General features: G+C 33.5%; 3 protein-coding genes and 1 long non-coding RNA gene across 4 annotated transcripts in view; all 4 read right to left on the bottom strand.

The window, feature by feature from the left end:
- Positions 1-3,000: 3,000 nt before the first annotated feature.
- Positions 3,001-11,299, bottom strand: LOC111699051 (p21-activated protein kinase-interacting protein 1-like). Its single transcript, XM_023469604.1, has 11 exons — positions 11,107-11,299; positions 10,687-10,745; positions 9,617-9,672; positions 8,751-8,824; positions 8,288-8,567; positions 7,635-7,723; positions 7,042-7,082; positions 5,829-5,979; positions 5,082-5,153; positions 4,291-4,512; positions 3,001-3,300 (listed from the first exon to the last, which is right to left on the bottom strand). Exons 1-11 carry the CDS (start codon positions 11,170-11,172, stop codon positions 3,013-3,015), a joined length of 1,398 nt encoding a protein of 465 aa, XP_023325372.1. The 5' UTR covers positions 11,173-11,299; the 3' UTR covers positions 3,001-3,012.
- Positions 11,300-13,218: 1,919 nt separating this feature from the next.
- Positions 13,219-13,779, bottom strand: LOC111699061 (uncharacterized). The gene is made up of 2 exons (XR_002764666.1): positions 13,731-13,779; positions 13,219-13,263 (listed from the first exon to the last, which is right to left on the bottom strand). It is a non-coding gene; the product is annotated as an uncharacterized LOC111699061 (long non-coding RNA).
- A 30-nt stretch (positions 13,780-13,809) lies between these two features.
- Positions 13,810-19,662, bottom strand: LOC111699060 (60S ribosomal protein L3). The gene is made up of 10 exons (XM_023469616.1): positions 19,509-19,662; positions 19,122-19,321; positions 17,585-17,678; positions 17,247-17,323; positions 16,894-16,951; positions 16,316-16,424; positions 15,892-16,006; positions 15,301-15,414; positions 14,376-14,501; positions 13,810-14,076 (listed from the first exon to the last, which is right to left on the bottom strand). Exons 1-10 carry the CDS (start codon positions 19,656-19,658, stop codon positions 13,923-13,925), a joined length of 1,197 nt encoding a protein of 398 aa, XP_023325384.1. The 5' UTR covers positions 19,659-19,662; the 3' UTR covers positions 13,810-13,922.
- A 6-nt stretch (positions 19,663-19,668) lies between these two features.
- LOC111699050 (cleavage and polyadenylation specificity factor subunit 2-like) overlaps positions 19,669-22,677 on the bottom strand; it is a 25,463-nt gene continuing 22,454 nt past the window's right edge. The window contains 7 exon segments of the mRNA XM_023469603.1: positions 19,669-19,687; positions 20,389-20,465; positions 20,710-20,771; positions 21,628-21,757; positions 21,988-22,047; positions 22,267-22,344; positions 22,552-22,556. Coding sequence (XP_023325371.1) covers positions 19,669-19,687; positions 20,389-20,465; positions 20,710-20,771; positions 21,628-21,757; positions 21,988-22,047; positions 22,267-22,344; positions 22,552-22,556 — 431 coding nt within the window.

Raw genomic sequence — 22,677 nt, 5'->3', positions numbered from 1 at the left:
TTCAAATGTCTTCTTCCATAATTAGTTAAGTGATTTGATATTGAAGAGAATGATTAGAAATATGATATAACAATCATATTATAGCAAAATTGATTTCAAAGTAAAATAAGTTTAAGGTAAAGGTGCATTTTTACGAAATAAACTGCAAAAATCTTTGATTAATATCCATACAATATATGGAAGAAGACATTCAAAACTACTTACCAACTGTCATGTTTCGTGGCACACCCTGAATATCCGAGTACGGCATAATGTTTAAAGTTTTTTAATTTGAAAACGCTATACTGCAATTTTGATAAAAATAATAGTCCATTTTCCGTGGAAGGAAAAAGCTTTGTTTGATTATATTTCTTAAAAACCTCAAAATACAATTTGAATACAATAAAGTAAATTTGGATTAAAATATTTATTGGATATTTTGAAGAGTAATATTTACTTGATTTAAGACTTCTGATATTTTTCACATAAAAGTTTTTTTTTACAATTAGATTGAGTAAAATTAATGATTAATAATTAATCCTTTCCTTATCTGATTTATAGGATTTACATATCTACCCTTAAAAAATGAGACTTTAATAATGAGCTAAAAAGGTTAAAGTTTGCATTGTCTTGCATGAAGTTTATAAATTATATATTTGATTACTTTAGCAAAGAAAAAAAAGTTCACAGTTTTAGGGAATCATAAATGTAAGAAAAAGGAGGAAAAAAAACTTATATTGTATATCCCGGAAACTAAAATGAGGTATCAAGCACTTATTCTCAATTTAAAAGATGTCACAGTGGATATCGAGATTAAGCGTTGTAGCTTAGCAATATTTTACACAAAAGTTTTGACCGTTGGTAACGTTCCCTAGCTCCCCCAAGATGTCATAATTAATAAACTCGTTGCATTATTAACGTTACAAATATAGCAATTCTTGTTAAATATAATCAAAATTGAATAATAATTTGCTAAAAATATAAAGAATTTGATTGCGAGAGTTGTGTAGAACTAAGTTTTGTTTACTGGTCTACAGGTTTACTTCACTATAGTGATCAATACAAACAATATTTATTATTTATAAAAATACTCATTTAATATGCATCACAAGAGTTTCCACACACCAAACTGGAAAATGGAAATATGCTCAGTTTAGAATTAAAAAGTAATTTGTGGAAGTTTTTAATCTTTTAAAATGATTGTTCAGTTCATATAGAATACACGTAAATAATGATTGATGGCCCATTTTTTAAAATTAGGAACATGTCCAATTAAAGCATATTTTAGCGTGTATCCCGAGGGCAAAAATGTTTTTAAAAATGACCATTATATGTTCTAACCAGAAGATATTGATTTTCGCGTAATGGAACGGAGTCGTTGCCAGAAACTCTAATTTTCTAATCCGTATATCTTTGCAAATTGATGTCGTACACCTTAGGCATTTTAAACTATGAATTATATATTTAAGGTTTACACCATAAAGTTGCAAAGATATAGGGAAAACAAAATTTGAATTTGTGGCAGTTTCTATAATTTTTTCTCTCAATATTTCAATTCTTTTTATCCACGGGCAACGCCGAGCCATTCAGCTAGTAGATATATATATATTTACTTTATTTTATACAGATTAGTTTTATGCTTAAATAAGTACAAAATTTTTCAGTTTGCAGATATAGCGGAGAATCGGCCTTAGCTGGTTAACATAGAGCGTTACCCAGAAACGACTGTCCGTAATTTGATGAATTAAAGAGATGTTGCCGAACTTCCTATACCGCCGGTTTAAGTCATGAATAACCTATTTAAAGTTTCATAATGATTTGCATCGGTGATTCAGGATCTGAACGGTAAAGCGACCTCTCAAATTCAGTAAATTCGGTCCTTGCTTTGTTTAAAAAAAACATTTCGAAAAATGCTTCAACTCAGAAAAATTGGAAAAATTGTCAGCTAAAGCTTTCCTCTCCTCGCGCATCCTTGAAATTATCTCTTGATTCTACGGTAGACCGAAACATCTCACATCATTCCACAGAACTCATCGTCATATAACTTTTTTAAAATCAAAGGAGTTTTTTCCAAAAATAAAATTTTATTCTATAAATTTTGGCTTAAATCTTAAACTGGTTCATCTTGGAATTAGCTCTTTCTACTATATTACCTAGAATGATCATCCTACAGTTGTGTGAGCTTTTGAGGTGTTACCAATTAACATTTTGGTCTTTTTTTTATAAAAGACAAATGTGATTTAACAAAATAAAACAGAACATATTTTAGTTGTGTTTAGTTGTATTAAAAGTAACAAAATGATGAAAATTCCCCAAGAACACTTCGTCCAACAAGAGTTAAGACCTCTCAAATTAAGTAAATTAGGACGGCCCTGTAATTGAATTGATTTTTATGCATTTACTTAACAAAAATTACATTATTTATGTACTTTCTAATTACATTGAATACCAGATTCCTTGTTTTTAATGTACTTTCTATTTACATTGAAAACCAGATTCTTTGTTTTTAATGTAATTTCTATTTAAATTGAATGCCAGATTCTTTTTTTTTAAATATACTTTCTCTTTACATTGAATACCAAATTCTTTGTTTTTAATGTAATTTCTATATACATTGGATACCAGATTCTTCGTTTTTAATATAATTTCAACAAACATTGAATACCTGATTATTTGTTTTTAATGTATTTTCTATATACATTCAATACAAGATTCTTTGCTTTAAAAGTAATTTCTAAAAACATTAAATACCGATTTCTTTGAAGTTAACAGTAAGCAATCTGCTTTGAGGTAGATAACCATGTAAGTACAATGAACAAGTATAAGGACGGGGCCCCGAAACATTTATTTTCCCTTTGCTCCAAGCTTTATCTGCTACACTTTCAATTACATAAGGCCGAAAATTCATAAATAAAACCTATTTGATTCAGGAAACATTTTCTATTATGTTTACTCATTGTTGATTTAATTCTTTTAAATCTAACTATTAGAACGAAAGCATATTAAAACTAATCCTTAATATTAATGAAAAAATTATATATTTTCAGAAACAACAAAATTATTCTTCTTCTTCTTTTTCTTTATCTTGCTTGGATCTTTAGGACTCTTAGCGGCACTTTGTTCTTCTTCAACTGTAATTTCTTCAAAACTATTTTGAATCTTTTTAGACACACCCTCAGACAATTTAATTTTCTTGACCGGGGTTGGAACCGTCTCACTGACTCCAGGATTCTTTCTTTTCTTGGTACCTTTCATTCCCTCGTTCCACGTGGTTAAACATGTGATACGGCAGGTCGTATCAAAACTTCCGATACATCGAACCTTAACAAAAATGTCAAAATTAAAACAAAACTTCAAAGGCTCCTTAATCCGACCCCGGAGATAACAATTTGAAGATTTTTTTAAAAACTGTTTTTAAAGGGAGAAACTGGCTAGGCATGGCATGTTGGGGCGGGGCAAGCCTGCCCCTGCAGGTTGGACAATCCAGAAAGATTTTAAAGATGAATTTGCGCTCTTGTTGTACAAATATTCACCATAAAAAGGTCTCAAATAAATCCTGAAAAATTACTCTGCAATACTGCACTGTCAGCTCGACTACCATGTGTAGTCAGTCGATCCCTTTAATATTTTGGCTAATTCGGAAATGGTAACTTCTAAATTGTCAAAATGTTTTCCCACTTGTCTTGAATGGCAGGGTTCAATCATATGTTGCGTGTGACGCCTTAACTGAAACTAAATTCTTATGTAACCCACGTCAAAGTTAAATAAATTTCACGTTAGATTCAAATCTTACACAATTTCAATCATACATACTAACTAAATGTTACCCCTGACTTCTTTTCTGTAAGAACTCATTTAACTAAATGTTACCACTGACTTCTTGTCTGTAAGAACTCATTTAACTAAATGTTCCCGCTGACTTCTTGTCTGTAAGAACTCACTCAACTAAATGTTACCTCTGACTTCTTGTCTGTAAGAACTCTTTAAACTAAATGTTACCTCTGATTTCTTTTCTGTAAGAACTCTTTTAACTAAATGTTTCCTCTGACTTCTTTTCTGTAAGAACTCACTTAATTAAATGTTACCTCTGACTTCTTTTCTGTAAGAACTCGCTTAATTAAATGTTACCTTCTACTCTGTGTTTGTAAACTCTCTTAACTAAATGTTACCTTCGACTCCGTGCCTGCAAGAACTCTCTTAACTAAATGTTACCTTTGACTCCTTGAATGTAAGAACTTCTAATCATGTTATCTTTGACTCCTTACCTGTTAACAGTCTCTTAAATGTTATCTCTGTTTTCTGTTATGTTACCTCTGACTCTGAGTCTGTAAGAACTCTCCAGAGTTTGATCATGTGATCTGAACTAGAAGCAGTGACTAGAACATGACCAGACTCTGATTTCTGTGATTTCTCAGATTTCTCAGATTTCTCAGATTTCTCAGATTTCTCAGATTTCTCCTTCTCCTTCTCTTCTTCAACTTCAATAGATTCAGGTTTTATTTCTTCTGTTGTTAAACTACTCTCAGGAATCACCTGAAATAAACTAATTCTGTTTATTCGGAACAAAAATGATGTAAACGGATCTATACTTAAAGAGTGTGTGGGAGAAATTTCAAGTGACCATTAAAAGCTTTGACTGATCAAGTATGAGTTTATATTTTGAAAACCTGATTATTTACAATTATGATTTATTCACATAAGTGGCTTCCGTATTTCTGCTGCAGGAAAACAATGTAAGAATTATCATAATTAAACACTATCCAAACTTGAAACACGACAATATCTTCTACATTATTGGTTCAAGGAGTTAGATGTAGAAAATTTCTCTTAAAATGGAGGGTCATGTGACATTTAACATTCTAAACTTACAACAAGAGCCTCCTTTTTATAAGCTATTTGGGTCGAATGATATTGCAAACAATTCAACGATTTTTAAAGGGCCGATCTAACTATATGGTTCTTCATTAAAAAACCAATAAATATAATTCAGCATTTTTTCTCTTGCAAATNAGATGCCCATCCCAACTTTTTCTACATAACGGGGGAAATTCTTTATTTTTGGAAAAAGTTTAAATGTTAAAAATGAATTTACTAAAATTTACCTGAATACATCTAACCCTGGTCTCGTGGGCCTCAAACTCTTTTATCAGCTTCCTCTCTATCAACGAGTGAATCTAAATATAAAAATTATAATCTATAAGTATTAGAAAAGATTTATCCGGATTCAAAACCGGATCCGGAACAAAGTCTGCATTTTTACAGAAGGTCGTAGATTTAGGGTTTTTTTTTTAAACAAAAGAAGAAGTTTATATTTTGTTACTTCTTTTTTTGCTTAATCTTTAATAATCATTTTCTTTTCAAAAATTCATATTTGGGCTGGGAGAATTTTTTTNTGACAAAAAAGTTGATAAAAATATCTTCTTAATTTTGTGATTATTAATCCAGTAGAAAAAAAGTTGAAAACAAAATATTATACAAATTTAATTTTACAACATTAAATATATCCAACATCCATAAAATTCCTTTTTTTTTTAATATTTAAGAATTTATCAATTAAGAAGTCAGAATTTATAAAATAATTTATCGTTACATTTAAATTTTTCTAATTTTATTGGAATATATTTTGATATAAATACGTTTTTGTCGTAAATTACGATTTTAGCTTTTCCCCCTAATAAAAGTCTACCCACTCAACTTAGAATCTCAAACCCAAGTTAAGAACATTACCGTGCTCCCCCCCCCCCCGCGTTCCCCTATAAAAATTTGAGGCAAATCGGTCCGGGAGTTTCTGAGTTATGATCGGACATACAGACAAACCAGAGATTACTACTTAATATATAGATATTGACCTGAACTTTAGTATTTTCTCCTCCAACTGCCACTGTATTATTGTCTAGGAAAGCAAGACCGTTAGGTCTACACTTGAGATCAATAGTATACTCAATACCAGCTCCATCTATACTATACACGTCTATCCGTCGGTGTATACCAACACAATATCTAGACAATAATTACATCATAGAAAAATACAAAAATCAACTTTAGAATTTTTTAAAGAGACTATTACTTTAAAAGAGTGGAATGTCTGATTGACAACAGTACCCGTAAACCCTTTATCAATTTTTTAACTGAAAATTTTGTCCCAGGAGTGAAACTGTACAGTGAAAAGTACGTACTGTACAGTGTACACTGCGTGCGAATGTCGTCACAGAGTTTAAGACACTCAATTTTCAGTTTGAAAAGTAAGCATATCTCTGTCAACCTTTATTAGACAAACCTGACAATCCGCTCTGCAAAAAGATCAAAGTTAAGTAAAGATAAAAGTGTAGGAAAATTAAGACCAAAAAGATCATCTAAAAAACAGTAAATCTTAAAAAAAATTTAAGTATCAAGTATTATTTAGATGACTAGCTTTAAACCTTTACTAAAACACTTAGAAATTTAAATCCAAGCTGAACACATTCTCCTGGTTCACAAATTAAAATTTGAGACAAATCGATCAAGGAGTTTAGGAGTTCTGTTCGGAAAAACAAAAAGACATAACAGAATTACATCTTGATATATTAAGAACTGTAAAATTTGTTTATCGAAATTGGAGGTAAATATTTAGACCTTCAGAGGCGAAAACTTTAGAATGGGATATCCTTAATCCAGATCGGTTAATTAATCTGGAGATTAATAACAAGAGGAGAACAAGCATTATTTAATCTGGAGATTAAGAAAAAGAGTGGATTAAGCATTAATCCCGATATCCACAATTCAAAAGTTCCCAGCTCAGATCTGCTTGTGGCCTTCAAAATTGTCATTAGTCGGGTTGTATTGTGGAGATCAAGATCAATGCTTAATCTTGATCTTTTGTTTATTTGAAGATAAAATAATCTTTATTTGATTTCCCGCATGGAAGCCTTACAGTCAGGTGTTAAATGGAGCTTTGATCAAGGGAGAAATAACTCAAAATAGATCCTCAAATGAAAGTGACCACAGTGGGTATACAGATCAAGCGATAGAGATTTTTAGTATCCAATACAAGAGTTCCAGCTTCCAGGTCAAAAAAAAAACTACCTGGAACCGTCAGGAGAACAAGCCAAAAACTCAGCAATTCCCTGAACATAAAAAACATTAAGAAAATTCCAAATTATTTTTTAAATTTTCATATCATTTTCGTTGACGTTGTTCTAAAAAGTTTCATTTTAATAATTCCATTTTGTTTTCCTGGAGCATAAAAATGCGCAACTCACTTTTGTAGACAAATCACAGATAAAAATAATCTGTTTTCAAAATTATTGATATCCAATACATACTTGATCAGACAAAGCTTTTATGGTACTGTGGTGTATCGGCCATTGCAATCTTTGCATTGAATGTCACTTGAAATTACGTTTACATTTCCTTTAAATGAAAAAAAACTAAAAGCCTAAAAGTGTAAAAGCTTAAAAAGTGTAAAAGCTGAAAAAGTGTAAAAGCTGAAAAAGTTGAAAAGTTGAAAAAGTGTAAAAGCTGAAAAAGTGTGAAAGTTGAAAAAGTGTAAACGTTGAAAAAGTGTAAAAGCTGAAAAAGTGAAAAAGTGTAAAAGTTGAAAAAGTGTAAAAGTTGAAAAAGTATGAAAGCTGAAAAAGTGTATAAGTTGAAAAAGTGTAAAAGCTTAAAAAGTGTACCTTAAGATTTGTTATGAAGGCTGGTCTGGCCTTGACCAAGTTCCAAGTTACCAGTTTTCTATCTTTACCAGCACTAAACGCCAGTTTACCTGGAAATAATAATAATGACAATGATAGAAATGATAATGTTAATAATAATAATGACAATGTAATAGTAATAGAAACTAGTCATGTAATAGTGAAAGAGAAATAAAATCAAGACCAATNGCGGTTTCCTTCCCATTGGATATTTTGCCGAGTCAATTGCTGAATTAGATTTAAGCAAAAATTGGCAACTTTTTACCACTGAAATGAAAAAAAAATAATGAAACTGGGATGTCAGAAAAACTGGTTTGTATAATAGCCCCATTATCGAGGTATTTATTAGAATAAGAGACGATAATAAGGGTAAAAATGATAGACCAAAAAGGGTAAAAATAATGTTAGATTTGGTTATGGCCTATACTTTAAAATGACTCTTTTAATCAAAGTGTTGGAATGTCCCGATGATACCCTTAAAAGCTTTGTTATAAAAAACCAGTGCTTAGGATGCAGATCTGGATCCTACAACAGTCCTCATAAAAATGGATCCGGATTTTGGCCGGGAACATTTCTATTTAGTTTTTTTGTTCAGATTTTTTTAAAGGAAAAAAGAATTTTCAAGTTATTTTATTTTTCGTCTCTCATTTTCCAACAGTTGTTTGGAGCGCAAAAAGTTTTTCTTAACAGGTTTTGGTTGTATCCATGGACCAGCAAAATTTTGCGGATCCGGATACAGAAAGCCAAAATGTTGGGAATCCAATGGATCAGCATCTTAAGCTCTGCATTAATGCAAAATTCGTGCAAATATGAGCTCACCTGCCAAGATCCGACTTTCGTCACAGATATACTGTTATCATCAGACGCTGCAAATACATAGTTCTTTCCAAACCCAGCCAAACATGAAATTGTTCCCTGAAATTAAACAATATTTATGTTTTGACACGAAGTATATAATAAATATAAAAAATATGATTAGGTGAGAAAAATATAACGAGCAACTGCAGGTGCAGTTCAGGAATTATATAAAATCGGGTTTTAAGTTTTATTTCTGGCCGGCTTCGGCTAGGTTGCAGTACACTGTACTGCAATGTTTACCTCGTGATTCATCAGCTGTCCATGTTCAACACGTTTACTCAGATCAAACACTTTACACAGCTCATCACTACCACCTGAAGAGACAAATAAATTGACGAATTAAAAAACAAATACTTCAATCAATGGATCGATTACTCGAGGTAATCAACGGATTTACGATCGATCAACCAACCTATTAGACAACCCTAATCAAGCACAGAGCTAAATCATTGAATTTACCGAAAAATATAAGGAGAATTTAGACATTTTTGTCAACCAATGAATTAACGGATCATCGAACCAACGAACCAACAAACCAACGAATCAATGAACCAATGAACCAATGAACCAATGAATCGATGAATCGATGAATCGATGAATCGATGAATCGATGAATCGATGAATCGATGAATCGATGAATCGATGAACCAATGAATCAATGAATCAATGAATCAATGAATCAATGAATCGATGAATCAATGAATCAATGAATCAATTAACCAACGAATCAATGAATCAATGAAATGAATCAATGAATCAATGAATCAATAAATCAATAAATCAATAAATCAATGAATCAATGAATCAATGAATCAATGAACCAATGAACCAATGAATCAATGAATCAACGAATCAATCAATCAATGAATCAATGAATCGGTGAATCAATGAATCAATGAATTAATGAACCAATGAACCAATGAATCAATAAATCAATAAATCAATAAATCAATGAACAAATGAACAAATGAACCAATGAATCAATGAATCAATCAATAAATCAATCAATAAATCAATAAATCAATGAATCAATAAATCAATGAACAAATGAACCAATGAATTAATTAATCAACGAATCAACGAATCAACGAATCAATGAAGTGTACCTGAGACGACGAATTTATTGACCCCTACAACTGATCTCACCGGTCCAATATGTGCCCTGAAAACAAAAAATGAATAAGGATCACAAAAATTACGTTTTTATCCCGCACCCCCCTCACCTTCCCTTTCTTACCGATCTAAGAGAAAGGTTTATATCAGGGGTTTCCTTCCCATTGGATATTTTGCCGAGTCAATTGCTGAATTAGATTTAAGCAAAAATTGGCAACTTTTTACCACTGAAATGAAAAAAAATAATGAAACTGGGATGTCAGAAAAACTGGTTTGTATAATAGCCCCATTATCGAGGTATTTATTAGAATAAGAGACGATAATAAGGGTAAAAATGATAGACCAAAAAGGGTAAAAATAATGTTAGATTTGGTTATGACCTATACTTTAAAATGACTCTTTTAATCAAAGTGTTGGAATGTCCCGATGATACCCTTAAAAGCTTTGTTATAAAAAAGTGATATCTGTTAACCTTATTTTCCATCTAAAAATGGATAATTTTCAATTGAGATTCCCTTTAAAATAACTCACGGATTTATGCATAAGATACAAAATGGAGATTAAGAGAATTTTTTTAAGACAGGAAAACGAAAATTTCTTCCTCATTGTGAATCCGATACAGGAGAAGGGTACTATTGTGAATCCGATACAGGAGAAGGGTACTATTGTGAATCTGATACAGGAGAAGGGTACTATTGTGAATCAGGCATGTAATGTTTTCAGTCGGGTCAGTTGAAATTAAATCAAAAACATTAAAAGTAAGACTATTATCGTGATATGGGACTGTAAGCGTAATTTCAAGTCACCCTCCATGCAAAGATTACAATCCCGATTCACAATGGTACCCTTAAAACCTTCATTTCAAGAATGTGGAAGATATTGTCGTTTTCTATGTTTTCTGCCGTAGAAATCCGCAAATCACTTTTGAAGAGAATAAACTATTGATAATATTTAGTTTTCAAACTTATAAACATTGAAATCTATTTCATAATTGGATCCGACAAAGCTTAACCTTACAGGGTGTTGTTTAGAATCTTTGGATGACTGGAAGTTGGTTTCCTACCTGTTGGTAAATGAAGGAACGAGTTCGAATTCATCTTTAGTTTTCAACTTTTTGACAATCTGAAGGACGTTGACAGATATCAGAAATAAAGGGGTTTTATCAAGAAAGTTATGTTTCTGTGCTGTATGTCTATTTCTCAATAATTGTGTATACTTTGTATACTTAAACGCAGAATCCAGAGAAATCTAGTTTAAAGCAACTAATCAGCTCCTTTCTTGCTGAATTTGATCTAATAAACAGAGCCACAGCCAACAAGCAGCCGTGTATATCGATGCCAGGAAGGACTAGACATTTCGGTCACTTCACGCCCCCCTATCAATTCTAGCTTAAATCTGTAATTTTCATCCGCCATTTAATAATTAATGTTTTCCGGATCTTCCTGATGTTTTTTCAAAAATTAATGAGTAATCTTCAACGTTCCTTGTATCCGAGAACAAACTCCTCGTAGGTTCCGACAATGATCTCCTGATCGGTTAACTCCATCATCTCGAACTCAGTTATCTTGGAGCCAGCAAACCTCAGTAACTTGTTCTAGTACTTATACTTATAATTTATTAGTCTCGGGGATCAAACTGTCATTTTCTCTGAAAAAATAAGACTTAAACCTTTTAACCAACTCTTACTCCCAACTAGTGGATAACTCTCACATGAGATTTTTGAATCCTCGTTCATCAGAATTTGATGAATAGCATAAAACTTTTAACTACCTATTTCCACCGGTTCCTCATGAATCTTGAAACTTGTGATTCAAGTTAGAGACAGTGGCAGATAATTCAGCGATCTTCAGTCCCAGGGCAATATGTCGTAAATTATGAACTCCCCAAAAAACAGTTTAGATTTGAAAATCTTGGCCTTGAATAACTATGTCATGGAATACTAAGAATATATTGACGCATATCAAAAATAATTTAATGCGTAAGCGTGATTTCAAGTTACCTTCCCAGCAAAGATGCCTATGTCCGATATTAATCATTACCCTAGAAATCGTTGTCTGCTCCAAGGATGAATCAACGTTATGGTTTTTTTTTCAGCCGTTTGCAGTTTCACTAGTTTGTAAGAGTCGCATTGGATAATTACTCACAGAAAAGATCTGTGATAAGAATAAGAAAGATTTTTAATGAGATTAAGGTTTCAAGGGTTTGTAGATCGGACATTGAAATCTTAACATGGAAAGCCACTCGAAATTAGGCTTACAATCTTCTTTAAGAATGTAAAAACTAGCTTTATCCGTTTGAGCAAATTAGAATTCGAGAAGGTCAAATAATTCACAAAAAATAATCTCTACAATTTATGAAGCCAAAAACATTAAGAATTTGGTCTTTAATCTATATTCTTTTAAATCTAGGAGCAAATCATTATCTTCTTTAACTCAATAAAACTACAGTAAATCTTTCTACACAACACTTCTCTCCACCTTTACAAAAGAAGTCGAGTTTTGATTGTTCTCAGTTGCGACAAAAACATCCAGCGTTTTAAAATTAAAGTTACAGAAAAAAATTTAAGACAACTTAAAACTTTGATCTAAATATCAAAAAATAATCAAATTTGGTTTAAAGTTTATTTAAATCTTTGTATTGAGTACAAGGATAAGATGCTATCAGGATGAAGATGATGCATTTGAGGACATGACCTCGAAGTCGAGGTCAAGGTTGAGACTAGGCCTCCATGATGGGAACTTATCTCAGCCTCCTGGCCTCTCTCTCGCACTCGAGAAGGGTGAGGATATCTCCTTCCCTCACGGGTCCCTTCACGTTCCTGGAAAAAAACAGTAAATAGGAATGAAAACAAACAAATGAACTGTTTTATACCCTTAACCCCCCAGATTTGTTTAATTCTAATAGTGGCAATAATCGACCTGATTTGATTCAGACTAGGGAGGGAACCCCCAGACGCCATGAGCCTCCGCTATTCAGACACGAGCCTCCCAGAGTTGCTAGGCAGACCAAGCCTCCGCTTTGCAGAAATGAGCATCAAAATGTGCAGTAGGTTTTTAAACTTGTGTTTTAAGTTTAAATAAAATTTTTTTTTTGAAATTTTTAGACAGAGTGGCATGAGAGGCTTCTCAAATCTTATAAACCACTTTATGAGTCCATATATGTTTCTAATCATGACAATCAATGAATAACTCAAATCTTTAATGAAATTCTTGTCACTACATAAAAAAAATTGTTTAAAGTTTTCATCACTCATAAAAACCAAGATTTTAAAAAAGCTGTGCTGTAATGGTGGAGGCTCGTTTACTGCATAGCGGAGGCACGGTCTGCATAGCGTAGTCTTTGTCTGCATAGTGGAGGCTCGGTCTGCCTAGCGAATCTGGGAGGCTCGATGTCTGCATAGCAGAGGCTCATGGCGTCCGGGGGTTCCCTCCCTATTCAGACACCACAAAATCCTTTTCCAGATAAAAATCCATGCGCCCCCGACAAAAGTTAAATTATTCCTGTGTAATCAATAATTACAAGACACTTTCTGATGCCATTTTAGAAAATTGGAGACATACATAACAAAACCTAAAACAAAAGTTTTTTTCTATTACCTGATGATCTGTCGGTTCTGCTCAGCAATGAACTCAACTTTCACCTGAAAAATTAATTTTTTAAAGACATCTTAAATTATAAATCCAATTAGCATTGTGAAAATAGATATCAATTCTCGGTCGTTTGTTAATCTGCCGATTAATTAAATCTTTATTCGATATCCCGCATGAAAATCGTACGTAGCCAGTCAGGGGAGGAATAGCTATTATGAAGATATGGAAAGGGATAGTTTTTGGGATAGTTTAGCTCATTATAAAAGTTCCCACTGCACCGAGGATATCGATATCAAACAAGTCTCTAGAACATGCTTTACTCTCCTACTGATAAACACAAAAAATATAAATATCTGTTCAATTAAACTTTTTATATTTTCAGCGAAAATTTACTCCCAACGAATCAAAAAATGTGATGACCTCTATTAAAAAATAAAATTGATAAAAAAAACTTGCTAGGTTGATAAATTTTCTTTTTTATTTATAAATTCTTAAAAATATAAACCCGTTTAATTACCTGGGTACACTGTCCCTGGGAACCTGTTCTGCCGAGAACCTTGACAACACGAGCTAGGGTAACCTTGGCATCCATAGTATCTGCAACAAGTTTCAAGGTTACAAGAGTAAAGTGAAGTTAAGTTGCTGGTTTTCATATTTTAACAGAAAACTGCGGAGAGACCCGGAAGATTTGGGGGATCCAGGACATGATCTACTCCTTCCTGTCCTTCTTGAGAGGACCCATGAAGGCCGCCTTGTCCTGTGGAGTCTGGAAGCGACCATGTCCGAACTTAGAGCTGGTATCGATGAACTTGAGATTGATCTTCTCCAGATATCTCTTCTTGGTGTGGGTCAACAGGGACTTCCTAAACAATAGTTTACTATGTAAAAAGAACATTTTAACTGAGTTAACAGTCTTATAATGTCGTGCTCAACACTTGTTTAGCGACCTAGATCCGGATCAAGCTAAGAGCAAAACTATCTACTTAGGATTTTTAAGTAAATATGTAGAAAATTGATTTGTCAATAGCTAATTTTTTAAAACCAAACACTGATGCAATTTTGGGTCAGCATATAAATTAATCGGATCGTCAACCTACTTTGAATACGTAGAGGACATAAAAGAAAGATTCTTATGTAAATTATCTAGACCCAAATTAAGTACCTGAGAGTGAGGAGCCTCTTCTTGTGACCAATGCAGGCACCCTTGATGAGAAGGAAGTCCTGCTTGACCTCTCCGTAGTGAGGGAATCCACCCATAGGGTTGATAGATTTATCAGCAAGGTCATAACTAAACAATTTTAAATAAATCATAGGTCACAATCAAATCAGATCATAGGTCACAATCAGATCAGATCATAGGTCACAATCAGATCAGATCATAGGTCACAATCAGATCAGATCAGATCAGATCAGATCAGATCAGATCAACATCCTGTTAGGGATATCCTAACCCCCGAGACTCGAAAATTTACTTAACCAAAAAAGAAGCGAGGTCTCGTAGCTTAATAATAAAATACGAAGTGTGATTTGTAGGATTTATAACTCTGATTTTAGATAAATCAAAAATCTGATGCGATAAATTATCCATTTACTGTATCCCGGCAATACAACCATACGACGTCTGAAGCGACGAAGAGGGCGAAAAAGCCGGGATGAACAAGTTTAGGTACTGAAAAGTCAGACTTCGTTAATTAAAGTTATTCTACATTCAATGAGTTTCATGCCAAAGTCATGAAGATACAATTCACAACGTTAAATTGATCTTGAATGCAAATCTCTTTCATCTCTGCTCCTAAATCTCGAAGGTCATTTTTTACTAGAAACCACAATTCAAAATTATATTTGTATATGTATGTATACGTCAAAGCCCTTTTCAAACTTCCATTTTTATTGGAACGATTTTTATTATGTTGTGATATAAGGTTCAAAATTCCAGAATAGATCTGAGACTTTTATCTTCATCTCTTTTCTTATATCCCGCTATTACAACCCAATAACGCCTGAAGCGACGTTGCGAGCGAAAAAGTCGGGAACAGTATTGAGAAATTCCGCGGAAAAGTTAAGAAAATCCACGAAACGGAACTTACTCAGTAGCTCCGCTGTTCTTGACAAGCTTGCCATCCACCATCTTGTATCCTTCTCCCAGTCTGTAGATCTTCTTGTTAATCTCAGTTCGGTGGAAGAATCCCTTCTGTCCAGCCCTAAATATATACCGTTCCTTAATTAGGTGCCGTTTTAATGTTATTAGGGATTCCGTTCTTTAATCAGGGATTGTTTAAGTATTACTAGGGATTCCGTTCCTTAATTAGTTAAATTTAATATTTTAAATAGTAATATATAGTAAGGATATTAACGACCTATCAAGAGAGCTTTCAACCATAAAATTCATCTCCCCCCCACAATTTCAGCAAAAAACGTAAAAAACATATTTGCGCACTAAATCGCGAGCTACAGGGACAGTTCGGCGTAACTTAATAACATTACATATCCGATTCACAACGGTTAAAAAAAAAAAAACCTTGATCTGAACTAAAATGATCCATATATCCTCGTTTTATTCATCGACTTATTTCGTCACGATGAAAACAATTGAGGTTAGTTCGATACAAATTATTTCTAAAATACCCCCCCCCCCCTTCAAATTCTAATTATAAAAAACTGTTCAAAAATAAGTTTACCTAGGAACAGTTGACTGGATTCTGCTGGGATGCCAGGCTCCAACACAAGCAACCTTTCTCAAACCCTTGTGGGTTTTACGGGGCAATTTCTTGGTGTGCCATCTGCTGGTTACACCTATTCACAAGATATATCATGATAATTTTATTTTTAATTGCTCTCTCTGCAATATAGATTTGAATTGAATAATTTAAATTATTAATTGTTCAAAGTGAGGTTTTCAAACATAAGCATCAAACGACAAAGTGTTACCCCCTTTTGTTAACAGAATAATTATAAAATGCTTAAGTTTTCCAGGTCACCCTGTAGAATTGCAAAACTTCATTCCAATATGTAATTTACTTCTTATGATAGACATAACTGCAGAATAATTTAAGATATTTTTTTAGTGGAGCGGTTTTATAAAACGTTTGACCATTATCTTACCTTTGAATCCGTGACCCTTAGTGACACCAATGATGTCAATGACCTCGTCTTGGGCAAACACTTGACCGACAGGGACTTCCTTCTCAAAGTGTTCACGGGCCCAGTTCACCTAAAATCGTTATTATATAATAATTTATTAGGGAAAAGACATGATGGTGAAATAGTGAGTATATGGTTTATAGAAACCATGATGAAACAGAACTAAATAAATGGAATACAGTTTTAGGATAAAAAATTACGGGAATGAAAGGGATTTGACTACTTATGGAGTCCATTTAAAACGGTATTCTTTAAACCAGTGCTTAGGATTCATTTCATTTTTATGCGGATCCGGATCCGCACTGGAAAAAATGGATCCGGATCCAAATCCGGATCCAGGTCATTTCTTTAAGATTAACGGAATTTTTTAATTAATTTTTTTTCAAATTACTTGCAAAACACTTAAGAGATAGAGAAGACTATCCCGCTTGGGATTTCAGGTTTCAGTATTGAATTGGACAATAACATGTCACTCCCACAGCCTTTTAGGGTAACCTGAAACTACATCTCTGGTCCTTTTGTTTTCATTATTAACTCACCTTATCTTCGACGCTTCCACCATTAAGTTGAACCTCCATGATATGAGCCTTTTTCTGCCTAAAAATTATTGATTAAAATCATGATTATACGGCGTTTAAATTTGTTGCTCAAATTCGTGAAATGTACACGTGACGTTGCCAGATTTAATAGGTTTACATAGGTAAATATATATATTCAAAAATAACGCGCGGGAGTACATATGATTGAAATCTTAAAACTTAAAACCTATTATTGTTCATTTTTGAGCGGTCTAATTCAAAGATAAAAGGAACATTGTTTTAACGCTACATCCTGAATTTTAAGACGTTCTAGATTTTTTTAGTTTCGCATAGTTCCCCAGCAAACTACTGACCTACGACGAAGGATCTTCATCTGTGTGTGAACAATGACACGGATAACGGTGCAGTATCTCTTCATCTGCTTCAAGTCCTGAACAAATAAACAATGATGTAAACAAAAGAATGAACCGTTGACTTTCCAATTACATGAGGTGGGGTGGGTGGGCCCGCCCTTTGGTCGTCTATTTTACCAGACGATCACCTTAAAGCTTATTACTGTTTAACTTTATCCAAAGCAGAAGAAATAAAAACAGAAGAGGCAGATGGTTATGAAATAAAACAAAGCTGATAACTCTTGTATTAAGGATATCGAGATTTTATACAACTGCAGATTATATTAATTATTATATACCTTCTCAATCTGGGCCTTGCCCAGGTCATCAGCCCACTTGGTGCAGGACTTCGTAAAGGCCTTCTTCTTAGACGCAGACCAGTTCTTATAGAACCTAAACAACGTAGGATCGTTTAAATATCATTTCACATCCAAATCATTCCTTTATAAAAAGCTGGTTTTTTTTGGTATGCAACAATTTTCATTGAATCCCGGCGGGATTTTTCATTAAACACTGCATTGAAAACTCTTAGAAATGCGCGAATTTTTTTTACAAAATTCACAAATTCCAATTTTAAATCAGTCAGTTCTCTTTCAGCTTTTTAAAAAGGAAAGTCATTTACTCTCAGACAAATTAGAATCAATGGAAATTTAAACCCCCTCGGGATTCAATGATAAACCCTTGGGCTACGCCCTCGGGTTTATCATTGAATCTCGGGGGTTTATATTTCCATTGATTTAATTTGTCTGAGAGTAAATGATACATTTTGTCTCTTAAATTGTCAATTATTTATTTTTAAATAAATCCTTGAACCGAAAAGTTAATGAAGATGGATAAAACACAACACGCTCAAGTTGAGAATTAAGATGTTAGGAGAAAAAAAAGCAGGTATGGAGATATTATACAAAAACTGGTGAGCTGCGGGCACTACTAAGCAATCTACATCTAATAGAAATAGGTAAATTGTGCAATTTGCAATAACACTAACAAATTAGAAGTCTTGAAAAATACTAAGAAACAAGCTAACATAACTATTGCACAGGTAATTATATTTTATATAATTTTAAGAATAACCCCCCCCCCTTCCGGTGCCAGGAGGATAATTTATGAAAACAAATTATACTCCCTTGCTAATACATGAAAACACGAAGGAATTACCACTGGTACATCATGTTAAAGATGAATGATGATGATATATGGAAGACCCATGAATCTATCTGAACCCAACTAACATACTATCAAGCAGAGGTTAGTCAGGCAGATACCATCGGCTTTACACATGCAGTAGTTAACATACATAAAGCATTGGTTAACAAGTGCGGTGCAAATGACAGAATAATTATCGGATCCAATCTAACGGTACGAAATAAAGTTGTTATTAATTCAAATATTTTAGAATAAATATAATGTCAGAATTGTACAGTATTTCTGAAAACTTTTAATATTGTTTGAAATGAAATACATTACCACTGCTCGTCTTAAAATGAGACACTTGATTAATATTTGTTTATCTACAGGACTATCCACTAAGGACGAGACTTAAGAAACGACTGTATGGAATTTAACTCTCTGCCTTGATAAGTCTAAAGGGACTATTGAATTACTTGACTAAGAGCGAAACCTTTTTACAGTTATAAATATAAGGAAACGGACCGTGTAAATGCCATATCGCGAGTTTCAGGTCGTCTTTACAATCTCATCTTTAGTGGGTATCGCTAAGTTTTAAATTTAATATTTTAAATAGTAATATATAGTAAGGATATTAACGACCTATCAAGAGAGCTTTCCACCATAAAATTCATCTTATATTATTCTACATTATCATCAAACTTTTACCTTCTCTTGGCCTCCTCTCCAATATGCTCGGCCCACACAGTTTTCAGAGCTCTGAGTCCACGGGGTGTCTCAATATATCCGACAACTCCGATAGCAATGACAGGGGGTGTCTCAATAATGGTACATGCCTCCACAACCTCCTTTTTGTTAACCTTGGAACCTGGACGATCCACATCACGGACAATGTGGGTCATTCCCGCCTAAACATTTAATAATCAATGCATAGAAAATTGCAGAAGTCAATTAAGAAACTCAGGGTCCGTCCATCGGCCCTTGCAGTTACGCAGTTACCTTTGTTTTACAGTTCTTGACACAGTGAAGGATTCAGTATTTCAGATATATAAATTTAATTGTTAATCCACAGAAATGGACGACACTGGTACTAACCTTGTATCCCATGAAACAGGTCATGTGAACAGGCTTGCTGGGGTCATCCTTAGGGAACGCCTTGACACGCCCACGGAAGGTTTTTGACCTTTTCTTGGGAAGAAACCCCTTAGACCCGTGGCGGGGCGCTTCGAATTTACGATGCGACATACTTCTGAAATTATTTAGGGATTCCGTTCCTTAATTAGGGATTGTTTCAGTATTACAAGGGAATCCGTTCCTTATGTATAGGATTATTTTAGTATTACTAGGGATTATTTAATTATTACTAGAAATTCCGTTCCCTAATTAGGGATTGTTTAAGTATTACTAGGAATTCGGTTCCCTAATTAGGGATTTTTAAAATATTACTAGGGATTCTGTTCCTTAATTAGGGATTGTTTTATGATTAGTAGGTATTTGTTCCTTTAATAAATTAATAAAGGATTGTTTTATGATTACTAGGTATTCTGTTCTTTTAATAAAGGATTGTCTTAGTATTTGAATTTTTTATCTGCAGGGCTAGCCACAAAGGATAAGATACAGAGAATACTGTACAGATGATCTATTTTTGGTCGTCATTTAAGTCTTATAATTTGAAACCCTACATTATATTTAATGATGTGAATTCCCTTGGTTCGTTTTTGGATCATATTTCCTAATATTTTACTTTGCTTAGAGTAAGAAAAGCAATTGTATTCAAACTTGCTTATAAAAGTAAGTACAAAACGACCCAAAAACTATCCAAAAACAAGTGTAAAAATATCGTCTTGGATCGCTTCCAACACTTTTAGGATAAATTTAGTCGAAGCTAACCTTAATTTATGACAGTTTTAAAATCTTGGAATTTTTTTCCAAAAAACGATTGAAAACGATGAACAACACTGATTATTTTACTGACCTTGTGAGAACAAGTTTAAAATCAGAAAGTTTAACTTCGTTCACAAAACTGGTGGAATGTCCTTCCTTCTCATGTCCCTGAAATTAGCGCAATGTTATAAATAAATTTCTTGTCTAGATTTAAAATTTTAAAGTTATTTTTATAGATTGGAAGAGAGTGTGAAACAAGTTCAATAAATGTGGAACTAAAATGCACTTTTTTACTCTACAGAGGTTTGGTCCATCAAGTGAAGACTTGAAAAAAATGTATATTTTTTATCATATTAGCTTTCATGAAAATTTGTATATTTTATCTCTTGATCCAGCCCTAATCAAGGATTACCTGGACAGGTTCCAGAACAGGTATTATAGCTTTAGATTCTTTCTCCTCAGTTTCCTCCGACTCTATACATTATATCTTACAATTTCAGGGGAATATATCACCTCCCCCACTGCACTGTGGGGGATAATTCCACACATCGTTTAGACATTTATCAGCGAATTTCATCATTAATTTGGGGAAAGTAAAAAATTTGTTGTAAAAGTACCATGTAAAGAGAGAAGAGAAGTCCAATTTTTCATTTTTTTAAGAATATCCGAAATATTCTTGGTCATCTTGCAGTTAACTTTGTTAACAATATCTGTAATATCCTTGGTAATCTTAGTAGTCCCATCCGCCTGCAGTTACATTGCAGTTACCTTTGTTAACATTAACAATATCTGTAATATCCTCAGTCATCTTAATAATCCCATTCCCCAGCAGTTACCTTTGTTAACATTAATAATATCTGTAATATCCTCAGTCACCTTTATAATCCCATTCCTCTGCAGTTACCTTCATTAACAATGTCTGGGATATCTTCGTTCATCTTAATAATCCCATCGGCCCTTGCAGTTACGCAGTTACCTTTGTTATACAGTTCTTGACACAGTGAAGGATTCAGTATTTCAGATATATAAATTTNTGTGGAATGTCCTTGGTCATCTTAATAATCCCGTCCCCAAGCACTTACCTTCGTTAACATTATCTGGAATGTCCTTGGTCATCTTAATAATCTCGTCCAGAAGCACTTACCTTCGTTAACAATATCCGGAATGTCCTTGGTCATCTTAATAATCTCGTCCCCAAGCACTTACCTTCGTTAACAATATCTGGAATGTCCTTGGTCATCTTAATAATCTCGTCCCGAAGCACTTACCTTCGTTAACAATATCTGGAATGTCCTTGGTCATCTTAATAATCCTGTCCTCAAGCACTTACCTTCGTTAACAATATCCGGAATATCTTCGGTCATCTTGATAATCCCGTCCACCCAGGCAACCCAGGCTTGCTGACCAGACCTTGCTTTTCCAAAACCAAGGGTAGAGAATAGACTGTCCCGTAGGCGTATCTATGATTATGGGGGTATAAAAGGATAAGGTAGAAAGGTAAACGGATCTGTAGAATTTAGATGAATATTGAATAGATGGACTGACACACAGAGCTAAAAAGATAGTTGATGGATAGGATAGATAGATGGACTGTATCTAGAAATTAATATTCATTTTATGTATATAATTCTTGTAGATTAAGTTGATGACTTAACAGATTATTTATGGGATTGATAAAATTGTTCTGAACCTGATAAATGAACCTCTCTGTTGTAGCATCTACCACCTCTCCAATTCTAGGTGTATAAACCTGGATAAAATAAAGGTTCATTTAAAGAGTTACATGCCCGATTTACAACAGTACCTTTTAAGACTTAAATTTTACAAAATATTCATGCCCCCTCCCACCTCCCTTGATCCCTCCTCTCTGCTTGACCTCCCTTTGCTTGCTCTCTCATTCTTCTTTCCCAGGCCTAAGGTTTCCCTCCCCTGTTCTTTCAACTTCTCCCCCCTCCCCTCTTCATCCTACCTTATCCAGTTTATCTCCACCAATGATATCGCGGCAAAATGCAGCCATAGAGCTCAACTTCTGCTCGTCACCGCGAACCTAAAAAAATTTAAAGATTAATCTACAAAATTCAGTGTTAAAAGCCCTTTTGATGCAAATCCGGATCTTTGATTATAAATGTAAAAACCCGGATCCGGACACCAGTCACAAGCTCATAAAAGTTTGATAAATTTATTTTGTTTGATCAAAACATAAGATTTTTGTTTTAAATTAGTAATTGATCAATCAATTGTAGATTTTGGGAACTTTATCTAATGTTTTAATGTACTAAATTAAATTTGCGTGTTTTTCAAGGGCGTCGACAGAAATAAAGAGCTTATAAGGGGGGTGGAGAAAAATTTGAACTTTGAATTCAAAACTAGTTTTAGGATA

The sequence above is a fragment of the Eurytemora carolleeae genome, unplaced genomic scaffold, assembly GCF_000591075.1.
Source record: "Eurytemora carolleeae unplaced genomic scaffold, Eaff_2.0 scaffold343, whole genome shotgun sequence".
In the NCBI taxonomy this organism is placed as follows: Eukaryota; Metazoa; Arthropoda; class Copepoda; order Calanoida; family Temoridae; genus Eurytemora; species Eurytemora carolleeae.
This window is presented reverse-complemented; position numbering and strand designations above follow the sequence as displayed.

Coding starts and splice junctions, on each gene's coding strand:
- LOC111699051 (XM_023469604.1), bottom strand. CDS start 11,172: ATGATGGAGTTAACCGATCAGGAGATCATTGTCGGAACCTACGAGGAG. Junction 10,746..11,106: donor AGTTTGTTCTCGGATACAAG/GAACGTTGAAGA, acceptor AACGTCCTTCAG/ATTGTCAAAAAGTTGAAAAC. Junction 5,980..7,041: donor TGTTCTCCTGACGGTTCCAG/GTAGTTTTTTTT, acceptor ATTATTGTCTAG/ATATTGTGTTGGTATACACC.
- LOC111699060 (XM_023469616.1), bottom strand. CDS start 19,658: ATGTCGCATCGTAAATTCGAAGCGCCCCGCCACGGGTCTAAGGGGTTT. Junction 16,425..16,893: donor GTGGAAGCGTCGAAGATAAG/GTGAGTTAATAA, acceptor TAACGATTTTAG/GTGAACTGGGCCCGTGAACA. Junction 14,077..14,375: donor AAGAGGCTCCTCACTCTCAG/GTACTTAATTTG, acceptor ACTATTGTTTAG/GAAGTCCCTGTTGACCCACA.